This window comes from Parasteatoda tepidariorum, chromosome 4 (genome assembly GCF_982258835.1).
Source record: "Parasteatoda tepidariorum strain Cologne lab strain chromosome 4, Ptep-v5.0, whole genome shotgun sequence".
NCBI lineage: Eukaryota > Metazoa > Arthropoda > Arachnida > Araneae > Theridiidae > Parasteatoda > Parasteatoda tepidariorum.
Window position 1 is genome coordinate 94905561 of NC_141758.1, and position 25000 is coordinate 94930560.

Consider the following 25000-nt stretch of genomic DNA (forward strand, 5'->3'; position numbering starts at 1 on the left):
TGTAGAACATTTTTTTACTTTCAGGTCAAAATGAATGAAGTAATTAAAATAAAGCTTATCACTTGTGAGATTAAAAGAAACAATAGTTTTCATTGAAAAAAATGCCTTCGTTCACTACATCCTGCTATATGAAGGACACGCAGTACAATTAGCATATTTTGTCAGGGATAAGATAAAAATTACAGTTTGATGCCCCTAATTGCTAAATTTTCTGAAGGAAGTCAAGGTCGGAAAATAAATCATAAAAAAATGCCCTTCTACAATTGCGCGGGAGTATCCCGTCTGACGCAAAAGAACGTCGACCTCACCCAACTCTCGCAGACGATCCACAAAAAGAAAAGCTCAGGTGAGGAGAAGAAAATCAATAGAAGGTTTCGGATTTCATCTCTCTGGTATAGAGGGGTTTTCCTAGATTGCAGTCGATAAAGAACATTCACGTGCGGCAATAAATAATAAATCAAGTAATTTAAACTTATATAGATCTAAGGAGTATTTTTTTTGTGGATAATGTTTATATTACAAACCGAATTCTCAGATGAGAAGGAGTTCCGATAAATCCAGAGGGTGAAACATGAAGTTTTAAATGATTGAAAAAATATCTTGAAAAGATCAAAATGCAAACAAACTTCTGCAGTATTACTTCCCCACTGAGTAATACAGCAATAATCTGTTTGCATTTTAAAATATTTCAACGGTACATGAAACTTTATGGTTTAGTTCAGATTCACCTGAAATCGCATTTCTATAGTTTAAATACTAATTTACTTACGTAGGTTTTTATTTTACTATACAACTCCGTAGCCTGGTAAACCCAACACAGAAGACAAGGGTACTCCTGGATCAAGCATTGGGACAAACTAGTCTTCGTGGAAAGATTTTTTTTTTTTTTTTTTTTTTTTTTTTTTGATGGAGCTAGCACACATTTGCGTAATATTTAGAGGAAAACCGCGAAATGTTTTACGGTTAGCCAGACGGCAAGGGGATTCTTACCCATGATCCGTCTACCAATGAGGATATTTTACATCAGCACTGCGGTTGGAGTTAACTGCGAGCAAAATTCTTATTAACCAGCCACAGCTGGGATTCGAACCTGGGGTAGGTTAAAGTTAAATTGCCATAAAAGTTTTCTCCCTCGGACCTCTCACTATCTGATCATCTAAAATAGGTAAATACTTCACGGCCACACTCAATATATCTATATAAACATCTTGATCAAAAACGGACATGTAGTCGTCCTTTGCACAAGATACCGTAAATATTTACTCATAGCTAAACAAAACTAATTAAAATTACAATCATTGCTAAACTTTAAATAACAATTAAGTAACAGAATAATAACCGCTAAAAAAATACTTCATAGTTGAAAATTCCATTAAAAATAACACTAATTCGGAGCTGTCAATAACATATACCAAGATAACTACCAAGACTACTCGACAATTAACCACCCAAGTGGTCGTCTAACGTTTAACAAAAAGAGGGAAATAAAATGTATGAACAAGAGAAGTATGATTGATATATTTATTGTATCTTTAGAAAAGAACTTTTAAAAAAGATGCTTTCACTATCGTTGAAAACTAATGAATGCATATGGGACTTCATGCCGATTTCCGCTTAACAATGCAATATGCACTTTTATCTATGCAAAGTAATCTATATTTCACTGACGTTTTGACCACTGATCACGCCCACCTAAGATAAACTGGAAGGTCGCATCTCTTTTCCTTCTTTCAAAGGAAATCAAGATGTTTCACATTAAATATGCGGAATAATAATCAGGAGAAGTAACGGTTCAAATAATTTCTTTCTAACTGTTTTGAAATTAAACTTATAAACTATGGTAGCAAATCAGAATGCGAGGTTTAACTCAGACGATTCAAAGGAGGTAAAGTAATATAGTCAAACCCCGCTATAGTGAACCTTCAAGGGTCGGAAATTTCGGGTCACTATAACCGGGAGTTAACTATATCCGTACTGCAAACAATTTTAACTAATTTTTCCGAACTGTTGCTATTTATTACAAATTATTTAAATAAATGACCAATAAAAAGAAATACAAAAATGATTAAAAAACAATTAATATGTAGTAACAAAAAATGTGTCAACTTTTATTTTTTATTGCTCTTCGTCTTGCGCACAAAAAATTTAGGGGTGGCATTTATTTAGGGATGGGGGAAACTGAGATAGAAGAAGCAAACAAGAAAAAAAATGCTTATGGCTGCATTCCACGCAGTAGACGGTTTTAAAAATCGGTATATGTATTTTATGTAGAAATTTCAAAATTACCAAAAAAATGAAAAAGAAAAAAAAAATCAGTCGAAGACAGAAATAAGTTCATAATATCCAATTCCCTCACTTCTTTTGGTTCTCTATATTCACCAAAAATATTATAGCAAGGCATAGCAAGGCACGGGAGCAAATATTTCGTTCACTATATCCGGGAGTTCACTATAAACCACGTTCACTATAACGGGGTTTGACTGTATTACGTCTATGGAACAGCAAAGGGAATTTTAATCAGGGTTCCCAGAGCCGCCTCAGGGGATTGAGTACTCGCCTACCAACGATGTGAACCAGGTTCGAATCCCTGCGGAGCCTGATTGACACGAATTCTGTTCCCGACTAGCACCAACCACAGTGCTGACGTAAAAAAATACAAATATCCTCAGTGGCAAACGGATCATGGGTTAGAATCCCCTTGCCGTCGGACTAACCATGGGAGGTTTTCTTTCTTCATGCAATGCAAATTCAGGCTAGATAGTTTCCGTTATGGACTAGTGTCCCATTTTTTTTTCTGTTTTTCAAGGCATTTAATTTTAAAAAGATGCAAATGATGCTCATAATTCTCAAAATGTTTTACCTCCATGCAGAGTCTCATTCGAGACAGACTTTTTGTCTTAAATATTCTTGAAAGACTAAAAAATTGTTCCGAGCATACTATGGAAATTAAGGAATTCTAAAAATCTTGAACCGAAATTAAGTACTTTTTATGGGCCCTTAATTCACAAAATAAATTTCAGCACTATTAACGGAGGGGAACCTGTTCATTTATCTGGATCGTACTAAAGAGCGTATACTGTAATTACACTTCTAATAAGAGTCAAACGATGTAATTGAATACTCGATCATTGTTCAGTAAAATGAAGTCTTGATAATAAAACAAACTAAATTCAACAATGTAATGAGTATAATTTTTAACAATAAATTTTTAACAAATATTAAAATGGATGTTTACACAATTTTTGTTAAAATTTGTTAAAATTTTTTTGTTTGAATTTAATTTGAAAATTATTTTGTTAAAATTTTTTTGTTTGAACTCCACAAAATTGGAAATTACGGGTTTTGACAAGGTAGTCACTAACACTCAGAAAAGAAAAAAAATTCCTAGCGTTTCCCTGATTATTCCAGACTGATTTTATTAATTTCCTGAATATTATAACCCGTGGCATAAGTTTTATTACTAATTTTCAATTAAGTCTAATTAGTATCAATAAAAACTCTTAAGAAACACTCATGAAGTAAAATATTTTTTTAAAACAATAATATATACGTTTCTCCCCCCCCCCCCTCAGTTTTTCGGTACCTTAAAACTCAAATTATCTAATTTTCGTTGACTTTTTAGGGTATTTTTAGTTAAACTCCCTTCGGGTATTTTTAGTTCTCTGATTTTCCAGTCTTTAAATTTTCTGAGGCCACCTTTTAAGGGTAAATTATAATATGGAATAATATGGGTCTGTTTAGAAGAAATTTGGGTCCGTTAACGGACCCTTCACGAAGTATCTTTTCATAAAAACGGACCCTTCACAAAATGATTTTTCTTTTAATCGGACCCTTCACAAATTTGTTTATCTTCATTATTGTTTTGTTAATTGAATAAACTCTTCCCAGGGCAGAAAACAAGAAAGATGGATGTAAATGAATTGAGTTTTGTCTTCAGCAGACGATTCTTCCATTATTCGTCTGAAATGAATATTCTGCGTTCAGCAGTATAGGCTAAATACCAAATATTTGTATGTTGCATCTCTAATTTAGAAGCAGCAATTGCTGTTCATTTTCGAAAATTTAAATTTTTTTATTATAATTTTACAGTGCTGAGCCTTATCTTGTATCTATTTACATATTAAAAACTCATTGAAAAAGTTCTTTGCAATAACCGGACCCTATTTGCACAAATTCATAAAAGCAGGACCCTGGTTGAAAGAATGTGAGTAATTTTTTCACGATTTCACAAAAACCGGACCTTTCACAAAATGTCTGGACAGACCCCTAATTAATTACAGAAGTTTAGTAATATAATGTATGAAAAATTTAAATCGTTAAATCGAGTTCAGATGTATAATTTATATAAAATTATCAAACAGCTCAAGCTTAATTTTTGAAGAAAAAAAAATCTATATAAAAAAACCTTCACCCTCTATCTTATCTCAGCCAAAAACTTCTAAGTACAGGGACCTCGTTTTATCACACCATAGAAGAACGATAAAATATTAGTATCAAAGGACAACATGAAAAAGCATCGCCTAAAAAAAGAAGATAGCGCCGGTTTGTTTAGTGGTCCGTCTCTCCGATGACAATGTTTTCAAGGAAAATTACACTAATTTTGTTTGTTTTTTTAAAATAAAAAGAGAAAAATGTATGAACATAAAGCATAAACTTCTGTTTTCTACCTCGCATTTGGCATTTCGAGCTAAGGTCAGCCTAACACCTGACCTTAAATCTGACACGAATTCGCGATGGTAAACATAATTAAATATGATTATTCTCAAACACACGAAAAAGAAATTTTTTATCAAAAAAGCAATAAAATGACTTAAAACAACGCATTAAAAGATGTTATTTACATAAAAGGAAGCAAGTCGAGATTAAAGGGTAAGTGAAAAGAACAAAAACGTGGCCAAGGACTTCTGTGTTTTACAATAATGAGAACAACGGGTCACTAAGTGCTTCTTGGATCATTATTTTTGATGTCCTTTAAAAAGGGGGTTCGAACTCCTTCCCCCTCCGCTTTTTGAAAATCAAATTATTTTTTATAATTGTTATTTTCTTTAATTTTTAACATTGTTTTCAATTCCATTTAAACATAAACAGTAAAATTACTTTATTATGTGGGCGTATCCACAACAGTATGCCTATAAGTGTTTAAAAAACATGATTCCATTAAAAGTTTATTGCATTTTTTTTATTTATTCCAACTTTATTATCTCGTGTCTTTAAATTAATCATCGAAATTGTGGTAGAGCATAGAAAATAAATATAAACAGGCAATTCAATGTTTTCATCGTAAAAAGAAAAATAATAAATTTTACGACCGGTTTTTACCCACGAGAATTAATGAATTTAGAGTTCATTTTATGATGTCCTTAAATATTGAATTCTGAATATGGGATGATGAAGTTAAAAATTGAATAAATATTTTTTTAGTTTTTAGCTCGAGACGGAAACCATGACACTGTTTCTGGAACTCCTACTTATATTTTTGAAAACACATGACACAACTATTAATTCCCATTGAATTCATGTCACATTTATATAGTTCATAACAAATAAATAAATGTAAAGATAGGAATAAATGTTACACAAGTTTATTTAAATCCGCCTCTGTTTATTTTTAATGTTTCCCATTCACGCCTAAGTATCTTTAATCAATGAAAATTTAAAACAGAATGTTTCCTTAACATTTTTTTAAAAATTTAAGAAAAATGCATAGGGGAGATTCTGATATAAGAATATTATTAATGTGGAAGTTTTTGAGCACCTAAAAATTAATTTTTTTGCCAGCTACACTGCAGGGATAACTGTAAATTAATTTTTTCCCAGTTTCTTTTGCTAAATTGCCAGTTTCTTTTGCTCTGATTTGCCCCCCCTCGGCCACTGTGGCCTTTCCTGTTCTGTTTTTCATATATATTTTTTTCTTTTTTGACTGTTATGGTTTCGCTAGTTTTGTTTTTTATCTTTATTTTTCCATTTTTCAATGGCGTTCACGTTTTATATTCCAAATTACTTTCGCTTCCCATTCCGGTCTACCAAGTCTTGAAAATGGACGCCTGTTTTTGATCGCTCGAAACATGTTGAGTTTTATTTCCGATATATATATTTTTGAAGAGAATGAAGCTTTTAAGTGATATAAATATTTTATTATTTGTGTCGAGTGAATTTAGTTTAATGTTCACAATGTGAAGAAATGCATAATAAAAATATCCTACCATAATTAAAAAAAGAATGCTAATCATTTTCAATGCGATAATTTTAAAAATATATAAGTTATATTCAGTTAAATAAACTTGATTTTTTAAAAAATGTTTTATCGCATTTATGGATTTACTTTCTTATAAGCCACATATATTTTTAAGGTAAAAATCTTATTTATTTTTTACAGCATTATTTAAAGCTCGGGTCTCAGGAGTTAACACTACAAATAAAGCAGTACTTCAAGACTTTGGAAGAAATTTCTTGGTCTAATCTCTTCCGAATATTCCAATGTGAGAAGGATTACTTTTATTATACATAAAAAGATTCGTTATATATTATTTGAGCTAGTGATTAACTTCGTGTGACCTTCGTTTTGGCTATCTTGTGACGACAAAATGTGACCCGTAAGTTGAAAGATACAAATGATTATTTGAGTCACATTTCCTCTTGTACTTAAGCCTGTCTGGAAATCGATCAAATAGGTAGCTTGATTGTTCTGCTGCTTCTGCGAACAACTCAGATCATTTGAAATTCCGTCGAATTTTTGAGCTTTCATCTGGATTAGCTATTCTATAGACATAATTTTACTGCGTTATTCCTCTGCTAAGGGTCCGTTAAAATATTACGAAAGCGTGTTTTTGACAGTTGCTAACATAGGAAAGTTGCAACCAATCCTGGTACAAATAAAGAACTTAATGAAAAACATTAGTGAGAAAAATTAAAAAAAACACAACAACAGAAAAACACTAATTTTCGGAGCTGTTAAATTCAAGATAGCAACATATCATTTATTCGACTTCAACCCTATGACGAAGTATCTTTACTAACCATATTTTTCATACTTTTTTTTTTCTCATTATTTTGTATTAATTTAAGTCAATATTATATTCAGCATTTTAATATTTCATGGTTCATGAAAAACAGCATGAAACACAAGCGTCTTGTTCTGGGTTACAATAATTTTTCAAATTTGCTCTTATTTAGATCTAAGAGCAACAGTTATTCATCATTGAAATTTCTTTAATTTACAAAAGCGATTATTCATAAATTTTTGAATATCAATGGAAAAAAAAATTTCACACTAATTTTTTTTTACATTTTATAGTTTAATAAACATTAAATTCCGATAACTTTCATAATTAAAAAATACCAAAATATATTTTAGCTTGTAATTAAGTGCGTCGGGATAAAAATATATGGAAGGGACACTCCCATCTGCTTCAAAGAGTTGAAGCTTAGAATCTATCTACCCTTGGACCCCTAATCAAACGAGGCCTTTGAATATTAGTGCATTACCAAAAACAGATAATTTTATTAAAATCATTTAAAAAAAATATTAAAACTAATTAAAAACTATTAATGACGTTATTACATTAACTTAAAATTTTATACCATTTATTTAACTAAATTATATCGATTTATTGATTACTGACAGCCAACACAAAATCAAATTATAAACACATTCACAACCACGAAACTCAATTACATTTCAATGATTTTGGGTTGAAGCACGGATGATTCGGCACAATAAAAAACTGGAAATCACTACTTCCTCTTCGCCACAGACTTTAAATATGAAAACAATGAACAAAGTATACAAACAAAACAATTAATTGTGTTTGCGAGTATAAAACACTCCTTGCAGTAGAGTAAATATTTCTTTCGGGACATAAAAGAAGACTATAGTCATGATTAAGTTATTCTAGTGAGTAATACAGTAACAATGTGCTCTTTCTAGCGCATAAAGAAAATCATGATCACATAACAGAAGTAAATATGACTTGTCTCTCACTCTCTCTTCAAAAAACTTTCCCTTCTCCTTTCGGGATTCTATTTATAAAACACAAGAAAAACAGCATACGACATAAGTTACTAAATAAGCCCGCTCACGCACGCGAACCGACTGCTAGGTGCTTTCTAGTGCATTTTGATCACGCGATGATATAGATCTTAGGTGATTATATTTACCGAAGCACCACACACCGTTCGGAAAAAAAGGCACTAAAACCACTTAATGTGATAAATTTTTATGAGCCGTAGGTTTTAGTTAAATTGATTTTTTTTTTAAATGTTAACATTGAACGACAAGAACAAAACATGTAAACATTTTATAGTGTCCACTGAAACCACTTTTATATATCCAGCACAAAAAGAACATAATATACTGGGTGTTGCTCAATCAACGCCCTTAATATATATTTTTGAAAAAAAAAAATTTCAAAAATGGAACAAAAAAACATACACATTAAACGCTGATAAACAAAATATAAGCGAGGAAAAAAACGTTTCGAATTGTAAGAAATCACTACTAAGGAATTTGGTATTAAAAGTATTAGCGCCTATTTGATTACCTAATGATAATTTCTGCCTATCGAACAGAGGCTGCAGTAATCATTTACAATAATTATGATACGAATTACTTGCGAGGCCGGCAACGTATTGGAACGGGAAGCTTTTTGAGAACACTTAACAAGCATCAGGAACATCATATTTGTTTACTTTTAATTGTTCACATTATTAAATTTGATTGTTATTAAATATGGCCTTTTTATTCATTGCAATATTCTACACTGAACCATTCTGCACACTACTTGAGGGTTTTCTAATAAACCTATCCTTTCTTTCACGAGGCAATGAAACTAACTTAGACGTTTAAACCCCATCTAGAATAGTGAGTCTTCATATTCTGATATTGTTTATATTTTTGACGTTTAAACCCCATCTAGAATAGTGATTCTTCATATTCTGATATTGTTTATATTTTTGACGTTTAAACCCCATCTAGAATAGTGATTCTTCATATTCTGATATTGTTTATATTATTGACGTTTAAACCCCATCTAGAATAGTGATTCTTCATATTCTGATATTGTTTATATTTTTGCATCTTTAAATATAAATGTGGAACCTCTAATACGTATTTTTTTTTACTTTATTATTTAAGAGGAGTTTAAAAATATATGTTTCTGAAACTAATACTACAAATAATGAAAGAAAGCAGATCAACGAGGATCTACTTACTTGTAATGTAAATTGATCAGTGATAACACGGCTTTTGCCAGGTATGATGGGACAAAAGCTAGATGCGGTAATGCAGAGCTTTACTCCAAGTTCTTTCATTAAAAAAATCCTCAATAAATAACGTAAAAATAAACTATTAAACGGTGCTATAAACTATATGTAACACAAAAAAAGAAAGAAAAAGAACAAGGAAACAAACAATAAAAAAGATAAGATAACTACAGCTCTATTGAATTAGAGTTCATTTTAAAAGAAATAAAAAGTTCAAGTAATTCAGGAACTTTTTCAAGGAGAAAAAGAAAAGGTAAGAAAACTTTGCATTGTTGAAAATTTATGGTATATCAATTATGAAGGAGCGGAAGCCATGTGAACGATATAGTTTGATATTGTTGAGGAAAAAAAGGTTACAAATTGCCTAAATCTTAAACGGCATAGTTTAAAAGATATTATGAAAACTTGGGATTTTAGTTAAAGAAAGAAGAAACACTAAAACTTTATCTGATAACCACAACATTTAATAATAACACTTTAATAATAATTGTAACAACAGTTCGCAACAAGTTATGTGTATTTGTTACTATCGCTATCAATTTAGGTTGCTCTATAGATAATTTTAGATCTTACAAGAACTTAGCAGTTATTTTTCTATCTATCACCCGAGCGATCGATAAATTGTGAAGTTGGAATTGTCCGTGACCCAAATTTTTCCACCGCCAAGTTCGGTCAGACGTCACACAGGCGCTTCATCATAACGAGCAAAGGATTGGATCTAATGATGACTTTACCGCATCATATATAGAATATTATTCCAACTCTCACTTTTAATGAGGAGGCGTGAAAAATAAAAATCACCACGTCATGCCTAAAATAAAGAGACACGTTATCTTCTGTTTATTTATTTTACCTTCCCAATAAATAACATAAGAACTAATCTCGAAAGGAAAACAAAATCAGAAACTGATAATTTTTAGTTGTTCATTTATCCAATCTAACATTAACACAAATAATTTTTCACGTACGAGAAATTAAAAAAAATAATCACGGGAGTTCTATACTACAAATCCATAAATCGAAGTATTTCCAAAGTTATCTCCCCCTCCCCCCAATAGATTCCATCAGAATTTCCCTTCAATTAAAAATGCTATAAATTATAAAATTTTATTCCGGTCTTTTAGAGTTTCTGAACAAAAAAGAGTTCAACATTGTCTTCTGAATAGTCTTTTGGAGTAATCACGGGAGTTCTATACTACAAATCCATAAATCGAAGTATTTCCAAAGTTATCTCCCCCTCCCCCCAATAGATTCCATCAGAATTTCCCTTCAATTAAAAATGCTATAAATTATAAAATTTTATTCCGGTCTTTTAGAGTTTCTGAACAAAAAAGAGTTCAACATTGTCTTCTGAATAGTCTTTTGGAGTAATCACGGGAGTTCTATACTACAAATCCATAAATCGAAGTATTTCCAAAGTTATCTCCCCCTCCCCCCAATAGATTCCATCAGAATTTCCCTTCAATTAAAAATGCTATAAATTACAAAATTTTATTCCGGTCTTTAGAGTTTCTGAACAAAAAAAGAGTTCAACATTGTCTTCTGAATAGTCTTTTGGAGTAATCACGGGAGTTCTATACTACAAATCCATAAATCGAAGTATTTCCAAAGTTATCTCCCCCCCCCCAATAGATTCCATCAGAATTTCCCTTCAATTAAAAATGCTATAAATTATAAAATTTTATTCCGGTCTTTTAAGAGTTTCTGAACAAAAAGTGTTCAACATTGTCTTCTGAATAGTCTTTTGGGGCCGTTAAAATATTACGTAACAAGCTAAAGGGTGGAGATATGTATTATGCTTATTTTTGATGACAAAGAGGGGAAGGGGAATGCTTAGGTCATTGCAATTACGTAATGCTAACATAAATATAGTGCTTACGTAAGACATTAAAATTAATTTTATTCAAAACTTTCTAAAAAAGCAAAGCAAAATATGTTCTTAAAAAAGTTACAGGAGGAAAAATTTCTTCAGAATAAAAGCTGGAATTCGGGAAAAGAAAATGTTAGAAGAAAAAATTTTCTTAAGAGTTTCCAGAAGTCAGGAGAATGAACCACAGAAGAGAAAACGCACAAGATTCGTAAAAAATATCTACTCAAAATTTTATAAAAGGAGATAAAACGTTAGTTTTGCTGTTACCTCGTTTATTTGAATTTAATTTAAAAATTGGATTGCTACGAAAAAGTCAAAGTTAAAGCAAAAACTAGGAAGGGGGTGTTGTGACTTTCTTACTTAATAGAAAAAGGATTGTTATTCACTTAATTTTTCTTTTAAAACGACGATTACCAAAAATAGACTTATTATTTGAACGGCTCCATACAATTCACATTATTGATTATTATAACTCAAAACGTATTCAGGAAGTCAATTTTAAAAAAAAGGGGGAGACTCGTTGACTAAATCGTAGTTTTTATAACCCAGCTATCAAAGCAAACAAAACGCAAGCCGGTCGACGACATTTAGAGGTCCAACAGAGAAACTACGATATTTAGCAAATATTTAGGATATACACTGAGCAATTATATGAAGACTCGCAGTCACGACATATATTAGTCTTGCAGAGAAACAACTAAGGAAAAAAAAATAAATAAAAAGAAATAATAATACTTGATAGATACAGCTTTAATGATAGTGACGTTACGTATCACTTATGTAACTAGATACAAGACATTAGACCAAACTAGAGTCCCGGGAGATACCTATTTCCAAATTTCATAGGAGTGTGTCACACAATTCACTTTATTGAATAAGGAGTGTGTCACACAATTCACATTATTGAATATTACAACTCAAAACGTATTTAGGAAGCCAATTTAAAAAAAGGGGGAGAATCGTTGACTAAATCGTAGTTTTTCTAACCCAGCTATCAAAGCAAACGAAACGAAAGTCGATCGACGACATATAGCTGTCCAACAGAGAAACTACGATATTTAGCAAATATTTAGGATATACACTGAGAGATTATATGAAGACTCGCAGTCATGACATATATTAGTCTTGCAAAGAAACAGCTAAGAAAAAAAAAATAATAATTTTAAAAAAAAAACCTAATAGATACAGCTTTAAAGAAAGTGACATTACGTATCACGTATGTAACTAGATACAAGACATTAGACCAAAAAAGAGTCCCGGGAGATACCTATTACCCAAATTTCATAGGAGTGTGTCGACTGCTTAATAATTACAATATACAACTTTATTGGAAAAACCTGTCACCAACCAAATTCTCGATGACTAAGCCCTCTCTTGAAGAACTAAGCTAAACCTAACATGAAATCAAGAATTCATATTCCGAACACTTATGATAAAAAGAAAGAAAAAAAAAATTTATAGATGCAGCTTTAATGAAAGTGACGTTACGTATCACTTATGAAACTAGATACAAGACATTAGCAGTGGTGCAAGTGGCAAAACATGGTTTTGGAGCATCTTTGGAGCAACAAAAATGCAATTTTGGAGCAGCAAAACAAAGATTTGGAGCACATTAATAAAAAGAATTAAAACAAGAATTTAATAACAAGAATTTTTAATTTTGTTAAAAATTCAGTACGGTTAATTAATACAGGGGTAGCAGCAAAGTTTTTTAAAATTTTAGGGTAATTTTAGGAAGTTTTGCAGAAAATTTTAGGGGTAATATATGATTTTGCTAGGATAAAAACAGATTACACGGTAGTTTATTACATAACAGAAGATTATTATAATTCATCCATACATATCATAAATAATTGCAAGCCATAAAATAAAGCTCTGAAATTTATTAAGTCAAGAATGAAATCTCTAAAGTGTAAAAATGAAATTTCAACTTTACATATTACCTATCAAAAATTAAATGCATAATTCAGGAATAATCAAAAGTGAGAATAAATCAAGAGAAAAAAATAAATTAACACCAACTTGGAAAAATTAAATATACTTTATTAAATCCAAAACAATTCATAAATTAAAATGCAACGCTAAATAAAAAAATTAAGGAATATTTGACTGAAACTTTACAAACTTAAAATCATTATAAGCGATATACATATTAAAAAAATTCACAATTTCATTTCTTTCCTATCCTTATCAGATTACAGAAAATATACAGAAAATGATTTAATCATTTATGAAGCAAAAATATACCATATAAAAACTGTATCAACTTAAATATTAACAAAAATAACACTGTCTTAAATTGTATATACTTTAAACAATTAAAATTTAAATTCTCATATCTCTGATACTTATATGTACTATTAAAGCACACAGAGATGTTTCCAAAATTTAATATCAGATAAAATTTAAGGAAATCATGACAAAAATATTGCTAACTAAAGTTACATATACTGTAAATAATTCCCTTTCTCATCCTCTACAATGTTTATATAAACAATAAAAGTATTAAAAAAATAGTTCGAAAAATCAGAACAAATAATCTGCATACCTTTCATTAAAATTATTACCATAAATTAAAATTCTATTTCGATTCTACAGTAATTTTTTTTAAAAAAAAAGGACCTTTCTCTCTAAAATAGAATACTTTATTTGATTTTTATTTAATTTTTACCTTCTTAATCAAAACTTTATTATTACCCTTTACCTTAGCTTATTAAGAAACTGTTGTGTGATATTATTAGATATCAAATCAGCAATTTATATTAGAAGTTAGAGAAAAACAAATTAATTATGATCATTTTTCTAATATATTCTTGATATGATTTATGAGATTCTTTTACTGCCCTCAATAGTGTTGTGGTGATCTTCAACACTCCTCCATAATTTTGAATGGTATCTTTGATTAGTCTAAGAGACATAACAGTATTCTCATGTTGACTCACATTAATCATTGCTTTATTTATAGAAAAACCTCTCTGAGGATCAGAATTCCTGTGTGGCAAAATTAAAACAGTTTTAATTAATGTAGTTAAATTCTTATATTTTAGATTATTGCTTTTTTATTTATATTTAGCCTATAACTAATTTTTTAGGAACACCAACAAAATTTTATCAGATTTTTAGGAATTTTAGGGTCTGAGCATAGTTTTAGGAATTTTATGAATTTTAGGGGCCCCTGTTAATAACATATCTTATTTTTTACATTTCTTTGAAGGTCCCTGCATTAACAAGTTAAGTTTATTTTTAGTATCTTCCAATGCAGTTAAATATTCTGCTATCCTTGACTTAGCCTCAGATAAAAGGATCTGTCCACTTTCTATAATCGACATGTCTTTATTTTTTAACCCATCCTTAATATTTTTTTCAGCTGTGGCTAAGAGATCTTGAGAAGCCTTCAATTTTTTCTGCAAATCAATTTCAGCAGCTTTCAATCTACTTTCCTCAGTTTCAGTGTTTTCACATTCCTTTCGCTTTTTGCTTTCTCTTTTCTCAACCTCTAATCGAGCAGAATAATTTTTAAATGCTCCACGAGCCACTTTAATCATTTCTTTGTCAACTTTAAAGTTATCTAAACCCCCTATTTTGTTGATATGTGACACAACTTGTCTCAAACCATTAACACTATACAAATTTAAACTTGCCCTATTGTCAAGTAGTTTTTTGTTAACACTAAAACCTCTTTCAACATCCGCATTCCCATGTGGTAGGCACAAAAGAGCTTTAAAAAGCTTTGTCAAAAGAGGATATTTTATATTTCCCAAATTATCTTTCTTCGCAAAATAGTTATTCCAAAACACATCAATTGATGTATATTCATTTGAGTCGGAGCCTTCTGGTTCCCCACGTAACCTTGTCCATTCATCTAGTAACAAAGATGCCTCTTCAGGTTTTATAATGGATGGGGTTACTGTTGCCAGATATCTTATCGACCTCAAAGAAGTCTCCTCCATTCTCATTACAGGATGCAACACTTTCAGATGATACAGTAACCTATTTTCAAGAGGCAATGTTTTTAATAACTTTTTAGTGCATGCCAAATAAAACGACCTGGCACCCAAATACATTGATTTTTTTTCTGAGGAAGATAAAGATGTCATCGCCTTTGTGGTATCAAGTCCTACATCTATTAAATTTGAATTTAGCCAAATTTCTGCGTTTTCTACATCTAATGATTTTAAGTCCTTACCAGACAAACTAAGAAAAGCAGAACTCTTTAGAAACCGTCCTAACAACGCTTTAACAAGAGACACCATTTCATCATATAGCATGTGAATCAATGGTGCCTCAGTTTGGAAAAGACCTAAAAATCTGTTTAATATAGCTGAAATATTTCTTAAAAATAGAGCTTTTGGCAAAAGCAATTTATCTTTGAGGGCTTGCTTCACCCTTTTGTAGCGAGCACCATCCCTGCTGGTTGTACCTAGATCTTTTTCGAAAAGTTTTGAAATAACATCAAACAACTCGAGAAAACGCTCTAACGAGGTCTCTAATGTAAGCCAACGGCTACTAACATGCCTGAAAAGAACCTTTTCGGTCACGTTTAGTTGGCCTTGCAGTTTTCTAAAATCAGCACTTTTAGCTGAGGAATGCTTGAAAAAATAATAAAGGTCAATTATAATACCTTCTACTTCACCACCAAAAGTGGTTAAGGCTTTAGAAAAGCTGTTATGAATTTTGTGTAAAGAACAGCTGGAAACATCCAGTAACTGCGCATTTTGGGACTCTACTTTCGCTTTCAAACTCTTCATTACATTTGGGCCGTCACTAAAAAAGCACAGAAGCTTATCTTTGGGTAACTCATCAAAAACCTCACATAAGCACTGAAACATTATTTCAGCTGTTCCATGGCCTATATGGAAACTTTGTAAATGTTGGACAATAACTTGCCCTTTTATATTGCTATAAAAACGAATGAGAATATCCATCTGTTGCATTCGTTTTTCAGGTAAAGGTGTTTCATCCACCATGATAGAAAAAAACGCTCCACTATCTCTAATTTCTTCCAGAAGACTTTTCTTAAAATGTGGACCAAGTCCATCTGAAATGAGATAAGAAGCTTTAGCTCTAGAGCAAGAAAAGTCTTCTGCAATCTTAGAATCAGAGAACATTTTGGGAAATAACATTGTAGCTGCATCACAAAATGAATATGAAATTCCTTTTGCTGCCAAAGAGACAACAAACTGTATTTCAGCAGCTGACACTTTTTCATTATGAGTCATCACACAGTCTATTCCTCTTGAGTTGGAAAAGTCAATTCTTCTTTGTGTTGATTTCATGAGCATTCCCTCCTTATCACGATGATTCTTACACTTATCAATATGACCAGCATTTTTTGAATGCCGTTTGATTGCAGCAGATCCATGGTGTTTGCAAGAAATTGTCACATTACAAAATGTGCAAATAGCCTCATCTGGTTTGGAGCCTTTAATACACCAAACTGATATTAGATCTCCATTTAGGTCACACTCCTTTAATACATCTTCATTAAATTTACTACATCGTCCACCATCTAAAAAAATAAATTAGACATTAATAAAAATATATAATTTTTTTATAATAATTGTACAATAGAGATTTATAATATTGTACAATATAGTCAATTTTCCCAATATGGCTATAATTGTTCCATCATCATGTAATGAAAGTATTTGAATTATGCAAATCACTTAAATTATATAACTTTTAATGAAACCATGAATATTAAGCTATATGCAATACACCAAAGCAAGCTTAGTTTTAAGATTTTAAATGAAAACTTGCATTATATTTTTTTTAGATTAAATTGAAATTTTAAAAAAAAAATCAAATATGTTAAGTTATCAAATAACTTAATATAACAGCCACCAACATAACACTTAATAATACAAAATTCTACTATATTTGAAAAAAAAAAAGACTGCTTTGAAGGTAAAATTATCTTTTGAAACAAGTTAAAATATTAATCCCTTTTAATACCTTAAAGCATTCAGTGACTGGGATAGTTAATGAAATTATTAAACATATCTTAACACTTAAATTTTATGTTACTGAAATTGTTGACAATGTTTTGTTTTTCGTTCTTTTTTTAAGACTTTCTTTTCATAGAATAACATCATTATTTGAAATCAAAAGTAACGTCGATGATTGGCGCTGCAACCTACACTATGATTTTAATATACAATTAATTAATATATTTATATTACAAATTAAAAAATTTATATTATAAATGTAAATTAGTGAATGGCCCCTAATATTTAAAGACAATGTATATATATATTTTTTTACTTAGTACAGTATTTCATTAATGTATTGATTTAAGAAACTAAATAATTTTTAAATGGAAATACAATGGAATGAGTATTGAAGCTAAAAATTTTTTGTCAGAAGTAAATTATTATACTGTCACTACACTCATATTTTAAAAATCTGTGATAATTAAACTTTTTTATACCAATTGTTCTGATTCAAATCATTAAGAGATGAATTAAAGTACTTTTGAATGACAAATCTGAATTACATAAGAATTTTTGCTGCATTCAAAATATTGCCTCTAAATATTTTTAAGTTTTTTCCTGAAACAAATTAAGAGCATTAAAAATTTTGAAGATAATAATAATAAAATGCAATAAGTAAAAAAAATATAATAAAAAATAAATGTTTTAAAAAATATGCAATTAGTGGATGGTCCCTTGGATAAAAATGTACGTTCTTTACGTTTAAGAAATTTATTAATTCATATCTTTATTAAATTAAATGAATAAAAGGGAGATGGAAGTTTTGAGGCCATGAAGCTTTGAGATTCTTGCCTGCTCTGAAAATCAACAAGAAAATATGTACTTAGTGAATGGTCCCCAAGTTAAATTCTAAGATCATGGTACTAATCTATAAACAGAATAGCGCAAGAAGGCCATTAGATTGTCATTGACGAAGACGATGGCACCTCAATAACCAGGAAATTAACAAGAGAAATAAAATTTTCTTTTGCTATTAAAATTTGGCAATGTTTAGTTGGTCCCCGAAAATTCGAGAGAAGTTTCGGTTGCATTTCAGAGAGCGGGAAAAAAAAAGCCTGAAATTGAGAATATGTTGCAAAATAAAGCAGAGTTGCACATGAGAGTTCAAAAATCCTTCCCACTGAATCCAGCTCAGTATGTATTATGCACAGGCAAATCCACAAGTAATTCATCAAAAATGTAATATGATCCGCTTCATACGCTAGGCGCCTGTTATACGTAGGTTGCATGAATAGAGAAAAAATGGCGAAAATCGATATGGTAAAGAAAATATATATTATTTTGGAAAAGAAAAAATTAAGTACTTTTTAAAAACCACCTAATGAAAAAAAGCACCTTTAAGAACTTCTAAAAAACGAAAATAAGCGCTTTTGAAAAACGCTATGCACCTGGTATGTATTTAATAAAAATAAAAATTCGTTCATTAATCGCATTAAAAAAAAAAACTTATAAAAAAATATAAAAAATTTATCACAAATCTAAAAGAAATATTGAATAACAGGTACTTACTTTTTGAAGTCATTTTTCTTATTCTTTTTCCATCAGCTTGGAACCAAAAAGAATGGAATGCTACTAACTAAATAATAAAAAAAAGAACAAGAACGCTCAGCTCACAGTAAAATATGCACGTGCTCGTTACTGTAGCAACTCCCCACATGGCATAAGCTTGGTTGCCATAAAATCGTGACTTGGCGATATCAAGGGGAAAATACCCGTTTTGGCGCAGCTTGGCGCAATCTAAGCCAATTCTTTCAATTTGGAGCAGGTTGGCGCAGGCTTCCACAATTGGCGCAGTTCGGCGCAATTGGCGCAGCGCTTGCACCACTGCATTAGACCAAAGAAGAGTCCCGGGAGATACCTATTTCCCAAATTTCATAGGAGTGTGTCGACTGCTTAATAATTACAATATACGACTTTATTGGAAAAACCTGTCGCCAACCAAATTCTCGATGACTAAACCCTCCTTTCAAGAACTAAGCTAAACCTAATATGAAATCAAGAATTCATATTCCGAACACTTATGATTAGGGTGACCAGACGTCCCCGATTTCCGGGGATTGTCCCCGGCGAAGACCTCATGCCCCCGGTCGGTTTGCGTCCCCGGTTTTGTCCCCGGTTATAAAATTGAAAAATTTTGTGTAAAATATTTGATAAAAATATACTATATGTAATTTTTATTTTCTCAAAAATTTTCATACAAATTAATGTAAGAATTGAAAATTAAATGTAAACTAGTTTTTAAGAACACACTATAACTTATACTACAGAAATTTTGGAACACATAACTTTAACATCTAGTAATGTTTACATTTTTACTAGGCTGTACGCCAGACATGTTTACATACGAAAAGAAGTTTAAAACAAGACGTAACATGAATATTAGTTGCTGCTTTTAAAACAATTAATATCTCGAGTTACATAAACTGCCAATATTAGCTAATTTCCACTAAAAACGACAACAATTACTACATTTCAGTTTTATTTTAGAAAAATAACTAAAACATTTTATAATCAGGTAAACGTTTTACAAATATCTAACCAATAAAGTATAAAACCATTTTTTATGAAATTGTTATTATTACCACTTACGACTAATTAATTTTTATAAATGCTAATTATTCTACATTTTGAAAACCTCATAATTTGTTATCGTAATAGATATTTAGAAAAATATTTTTATTGCTTTAAAATAGATGTCAATATGGCAACAGAAACAAAAAAAAAGAAAATGCCATTATTTGGATGATTGGAAAAACGAGTTTCCATATGAGCTTGCTATGTGCTGGCCAAGCAGCAATGCGCATGTAGAACGGGTATTTTCGCGCATAAATAACTATTGGACTAAAGAAAAATCGCGAATGGATTTGAATACAGTGAAAGCGGTTTTATCTGTACTGATTAATTTGGATTTTTCATGCGACATATTTTCTCAATTACTCGAAAAAAATCCTGAAATTTTAAAGAAGATTCATTCTTCAGAAAATAGTATAATTTTAAAAGCAATACAATTGTTTTGTTAATTACTTTTAAAATTGTGTAAAAATGTTATGATCACGATTTTAACGATATAATTTATATACTAAATTATAAAAAAAATGTAAACGAAAAAAAAAAATATTTTTTAAGATAAATGATCAAAATTTTTTTCCAATTTTTTCTGTCGATAAAATTGGGGGAGGGGGGGGGAAGAGAGAGATGAGTGTCCCCGGAATTGCCCGAAAAAATCTGGTCACCCTACTTATGATGAGATATTGCGTCAGAAAGGTTTCAGATGTAACTAAAAAAAAATATCAAAATAAATGACTTCCTTCTTTGGCGTAAGTTCGGCCGCAAATTTCCGGTTCCCAATATGACTTCGAGGACTCTTCCCAAATCTGAAGATGACCATTCATCGATGTCGCAAGGAGGAAATTTCTATGATTTGATACAGTATATGACAAGCATTCATTTAACTTTTTCATTCAGATAATTACGATTGTGGCGGTGTCATTCATCTTAAGCGGATGCTAGTTCTCTATGCCTGTCTCAATGCAAGATTTGTTTCATATAATGAGACACACTCTAAATAATAATCTCAAAACAAGTCATCAACATCGTTATATTATTTTCATGTTACACTTCACCGTTAACAATTCTATATTTATGTATGACGCTGCCAATATAAAAATTAATGTAGAAATAAATTATTAGGTATATTACTATAAATTGTTATTCAAATTATGAGAAAGTTTTTTTTTTTTTTAAGGGGAAAAAAAGGAAAGTTTCAAGACATCAAATACTTAATTTCGTAATTAAAATGTATTTTGTTTCAAAAATATTAAATTTCAAAATGATAATTAATTTTTTTTCTATTTATGTTACTTGATCATTAGCGATTTTCGTGAATTCTGAATAAGAGCTGTGATGATAACTGTATTGCTAATATTGAATCAAATAATACGTACGGTTTCGTGAATATACATTAACGGAAAGAAAAAAGAAGAAAAAAACTGATAAAACCCAGTTTCTTAAAGGTTTTAATACTAACAGCGTTCATTAAGTAATGTATTTTACATAAATGTTATATGATGGCTAAAATCTCAATTCCTACTCTGTTACATAAATATAACAAGGAAAGTATGTAGCTATAAATATATGCATGTGACATAGGAAGAAGATAGGATTCAAGACATTTTACTCTCTTTTAAAAATAGAAAAGGGTACATCACAACACTCCTCGTCAACTGTAAACACTTTTAATTCAACTCTTTCCTGTGATTGTCATCTACGGAGCGGAACAAAAGCGAGCAGGTAAATCGGAAAAGACAAACACACAAAATCACCTTGAGTACTGTGATAACTGTTTAAACTGTCGATTAAGTTGACATTTCCGATCCTCATTTACATCCACGAGCGGTAAGGTTAATCACTGTATTAGATAAAAGAGTTTATTGTTAGCTACAAGTACATGTTAATCAAGGTCATTAGTATTATTCGAAAGAATCAATTCTTCTAACACGTGGCAATGTAAAATTCAAATCCTTAAAAAAGCTGATTTTTAAATGCTATTAAATGGATTATAAGTCAAGTATCGCGAATCAGTCTTTTAAAATGCATGATTAGATATGAAATCTGATAAATTGCAGCAAAATTTATGATATTGCAAGGATTAAAAATAGGCCGTTAAAAATAAGATTAAAAATATTAAAAAAAGGGGGAATGAATACTAAAAAATAAGTAGAACTGCATCTAATTTGCCAGCAAACTTTCATTATAGATTTTTCTGACAGGTACCTATTTTGTGAAAATTTAGACATAATTTGTGAAAAATTAAAAATTATATTAAAAAATCAACACAAAAATATGGATTTATCGTTTCTTAAGGGATACAAAAATAAAATTTTAAGAGGAAGTATTTTGTGAAACGACCGTTTTTCCTAAAATTGAATTTGTGAAACTACCGTTTTTCCTAAAGTTGAATTTGTGAAGGTACCGCTAAACGGTAGTAAATTCGGCCTGGACAGACCCGTGATTAATGTTCAACAAAACTCATGATCAATGGAAATATTTAAAAAAAGTCACAGATCCAATAAGACCTTACCTTTAACTCGACTTAAAGTTTTAATTTTAAACTCTATACACAAACTTGTTGAAAACTAGAGACCTTTTTTTAACAGTTTAATTAAAATCAAAAAATAATTCTCAGTTCTGCAATATTCTTTTTGAGATCTAATAATGAGTAATTTCTAAAATACAGTATATAAGTAGACTTTTCAAATCTCTAAAAATTTACGAAAATCACGGGGTCGACTTATAAACCGTTAATGAAATCGGATATTCGTTAATTGTGAAATATCTAGGCATTTTAAACAATCAGATAGATATGAGCAATTCTGTATAGATTCACTTCTTTAAAAAGAAAATAAAAAATAATAATATTTAATATAATATATACAATTAATTTTGCCTTATTTCCTCATTAAATTTCCTTACATATAGAGGATTTTTAGAGACAATACTTTAAATTATGTCTAAAATTTAAAATTGAATATAGGAAAAGTTAAGATAATTTATTCATGAGTATTTAAAAAAAAATGTAACACATCTAAAACTTTTAAAGCATATGAAACTACAAGTTTAAAGATTCCAGAACATCATTTGTGTTGGATTAAATAACGTTAGCAAAGTTTTCATACAGATACCAATGTGTAATGAATTCTACATCATCTTTGTCCGCTATGTCTCACAAAAAAAAATAGTGTTCACCTCATTAAAAATTCCATACTGTTTTGTAAAAGATTTTACAATAACATGTGAATCCACATTTTGTAACGCTTCTAAGTCTCATTTGATACATGGCGTGTTGAAGAGCAACGCGGAAATTCTTTGTCGTTGTACGCATTTTTGACGTGAAGTATTTTTTAATTGAACAATTTTGTAGACTTAATAACTTAATGATTTTTTTCCTTCTTTTTTTTAAAATTTTAGATTTTTCTTTTTTCAGCGATCGGCTTATACACCTGACATACCAGAAATTTGCTATCTCATAATCAAAAATTGGGGGTCGACGGTATTAAATTAGATTAGGAGGTTCCGCAACCTGTTTTTTTTTTTTTACGCTCGTGTTCAATCAACACCTTATTCTAGGAGGTGTTGGTTCAACGCTGTTTTTCAAACAGTTTTAGTTTTAAAATTATGAACAAAGAAAAAAAGATTTTTTCCTCAAATCATCAGTGTTCGCGAAAAAATATGAGAGAGATTTTACTCAACGTGTTAACTCTAACGTTAACACTATATGAGTTTCACAACGCATGCGCGAAAATTTCCTTATACATCACAGTGCCGCTAAGGCCATCGGTAGAACATAAAATTAAGCGCTTCATTTTACGTAAGACGAACGCAATGCAAAAGCTCTCTATTCTCTGAAGGGCTCTTTTTAATGATAAAATAATTTATGGGCCAGTTACCATGCCCTAATTTCGCCTAAAATGATTCCCGTTGATAAATAATTGGCAATTATTTAACAAAAATCTCTTAAATGAATTTATTTAATAATCGAAAGAATCAGAAGAAAAAAAAGGAAAGAAATTGAAAGTACTAGTAGAAAAGCAAAAAGAACAATTAGGAGTAAGAAAGGAAAACGATTCCCAAGAAACTTTCCTTTCTTCTCGAATGCAATGGGAGAAACAGGTACGTGAGAAACAAAAGTCCACTTCTTTTGTCCTTCGATCATTTCCGGCATTCCTGCTCCCATAAAGATGACATATCTGTAGAATGATACGGAAAACCGGAATAAAAACAACTCTCTCAGTTATTTCTGTACATCCTTTGTCCAGATTATTTTACTGCCCACACTAAGGTTTAAAAACTCTAGCTATCTTTATCGAGAAAGGGTTAAATAGCACTGGTGCCAAAGATCCTGATTTTTGTTTGGTTTGTTGGCGAATGAATTTCCCCGGTGGTAGAATGAAGCAAAAGATTATTATTTTATTGTCCGACAAAAGACAAGAGGATATTATAAAAATTTTTAATTTGAAATTGCATTCGAATGCAACTAACATTGGCAGAATCGGGTTCATTTTTATTTCGATGCCACAGGTAATTTCGAACATAAATTTATTTATTTAAAAATATATATATAGCCAGTGCCTTAAAAAAAAGTTAAAATGCACTTCTGCTTGGTGACTTGGCATTGAGGACTTCAGGTTGTTTTTCAAAGTCTCCGTCATAACATGAAATGATGCTTTTTTGCAAATAATATGCCATTTTTATAACTGATGCGAGCCAGCAACAGTTACTAATGACTGTTAGATCAAGTTTAGCCTATCTAAAGCCAGTACTGTCTGCGCTTATTTTGAAAATGGCGCAAAATGCCAAATAGAGAAAAGGAAATGAAAAGCGTTGCTAGTCTAATCTTTTAATATTTAAAAACTTCCTCCAATGCGGCATTACCTGGGCTCATAAAAATTTGCAAAAACTGAGAATATGGCAGTGATTTTGATAATTTCCATATAGGTTGAAAAATGCCGCATATTGGCAATTTTTTGTATGAGTTTAATAAGTTTTAAAATACTTAAGTTACTTGTCTGTTCTAAGCCCAGATCATACTTCATGGCAAGATTACATATTTAGTTTTAAAAAATTATCGCATTGCTTCCTTCAAGTGTAAGTTCAATTAGATTATTTACCCATAAAAAAATCCTAAAGGATTTACAGCCCAATACCGAAAGATATCCGCATGCTCAGCATAAGCAAAGTGATCATGGAAAATGGAGCAGCTTAAAGCTCGCATAGAGAAATGAATAAGAATTATGGTCGAAACTTAAAGAGGAAAAAAAAACTGAAAGTAAACGAAAATTAAGTACAGTTAAAGAAAGTGGACTGTTTTTCTGAGATA

At 30.5% G+C, this 25000-nt stretch overlaps 1 protein-coding gene across 4 annotated transcripts in view; it reads right to left on the reverse strand.

The window, feature by feature from the left end:
- Positions 1 to 25000, reverse strand: part of LOC107456864 (exonuclease GOR) — an 88358-nt gene that overhangs the window by 24604 nt on the left and 38754 nt on the right. The window contains exons 1-2 of one of the 4 annotated variants that reach the window (XM_016074829.4): positions 18634 to 19638; positions 1040 to 16640 (exon numbers count right to left, since the gene is read on the reverse strand). The exons of 2 other annotated variants lie outside the window; for them this stretch is intronic. In XM_016074829.4, the coding sequence (XP_015930315.3) occupies positions 14323 to 16640; positions 18634 to 18646 (2331 nt within the window). In that variant the 5' untranslated portion in view covers positions 18647 to 19638 and the 3' untranslated portion in view covers positions 1040 to 14322. Of the gene's footprint in view, positions 1 to 1039; positions 16641 to 18633; positions 19639 to 25000 lie in introns of those variants that run through there. One more of the 4 variants, XM_087161730.1, reaches the window with a different exon arrangement.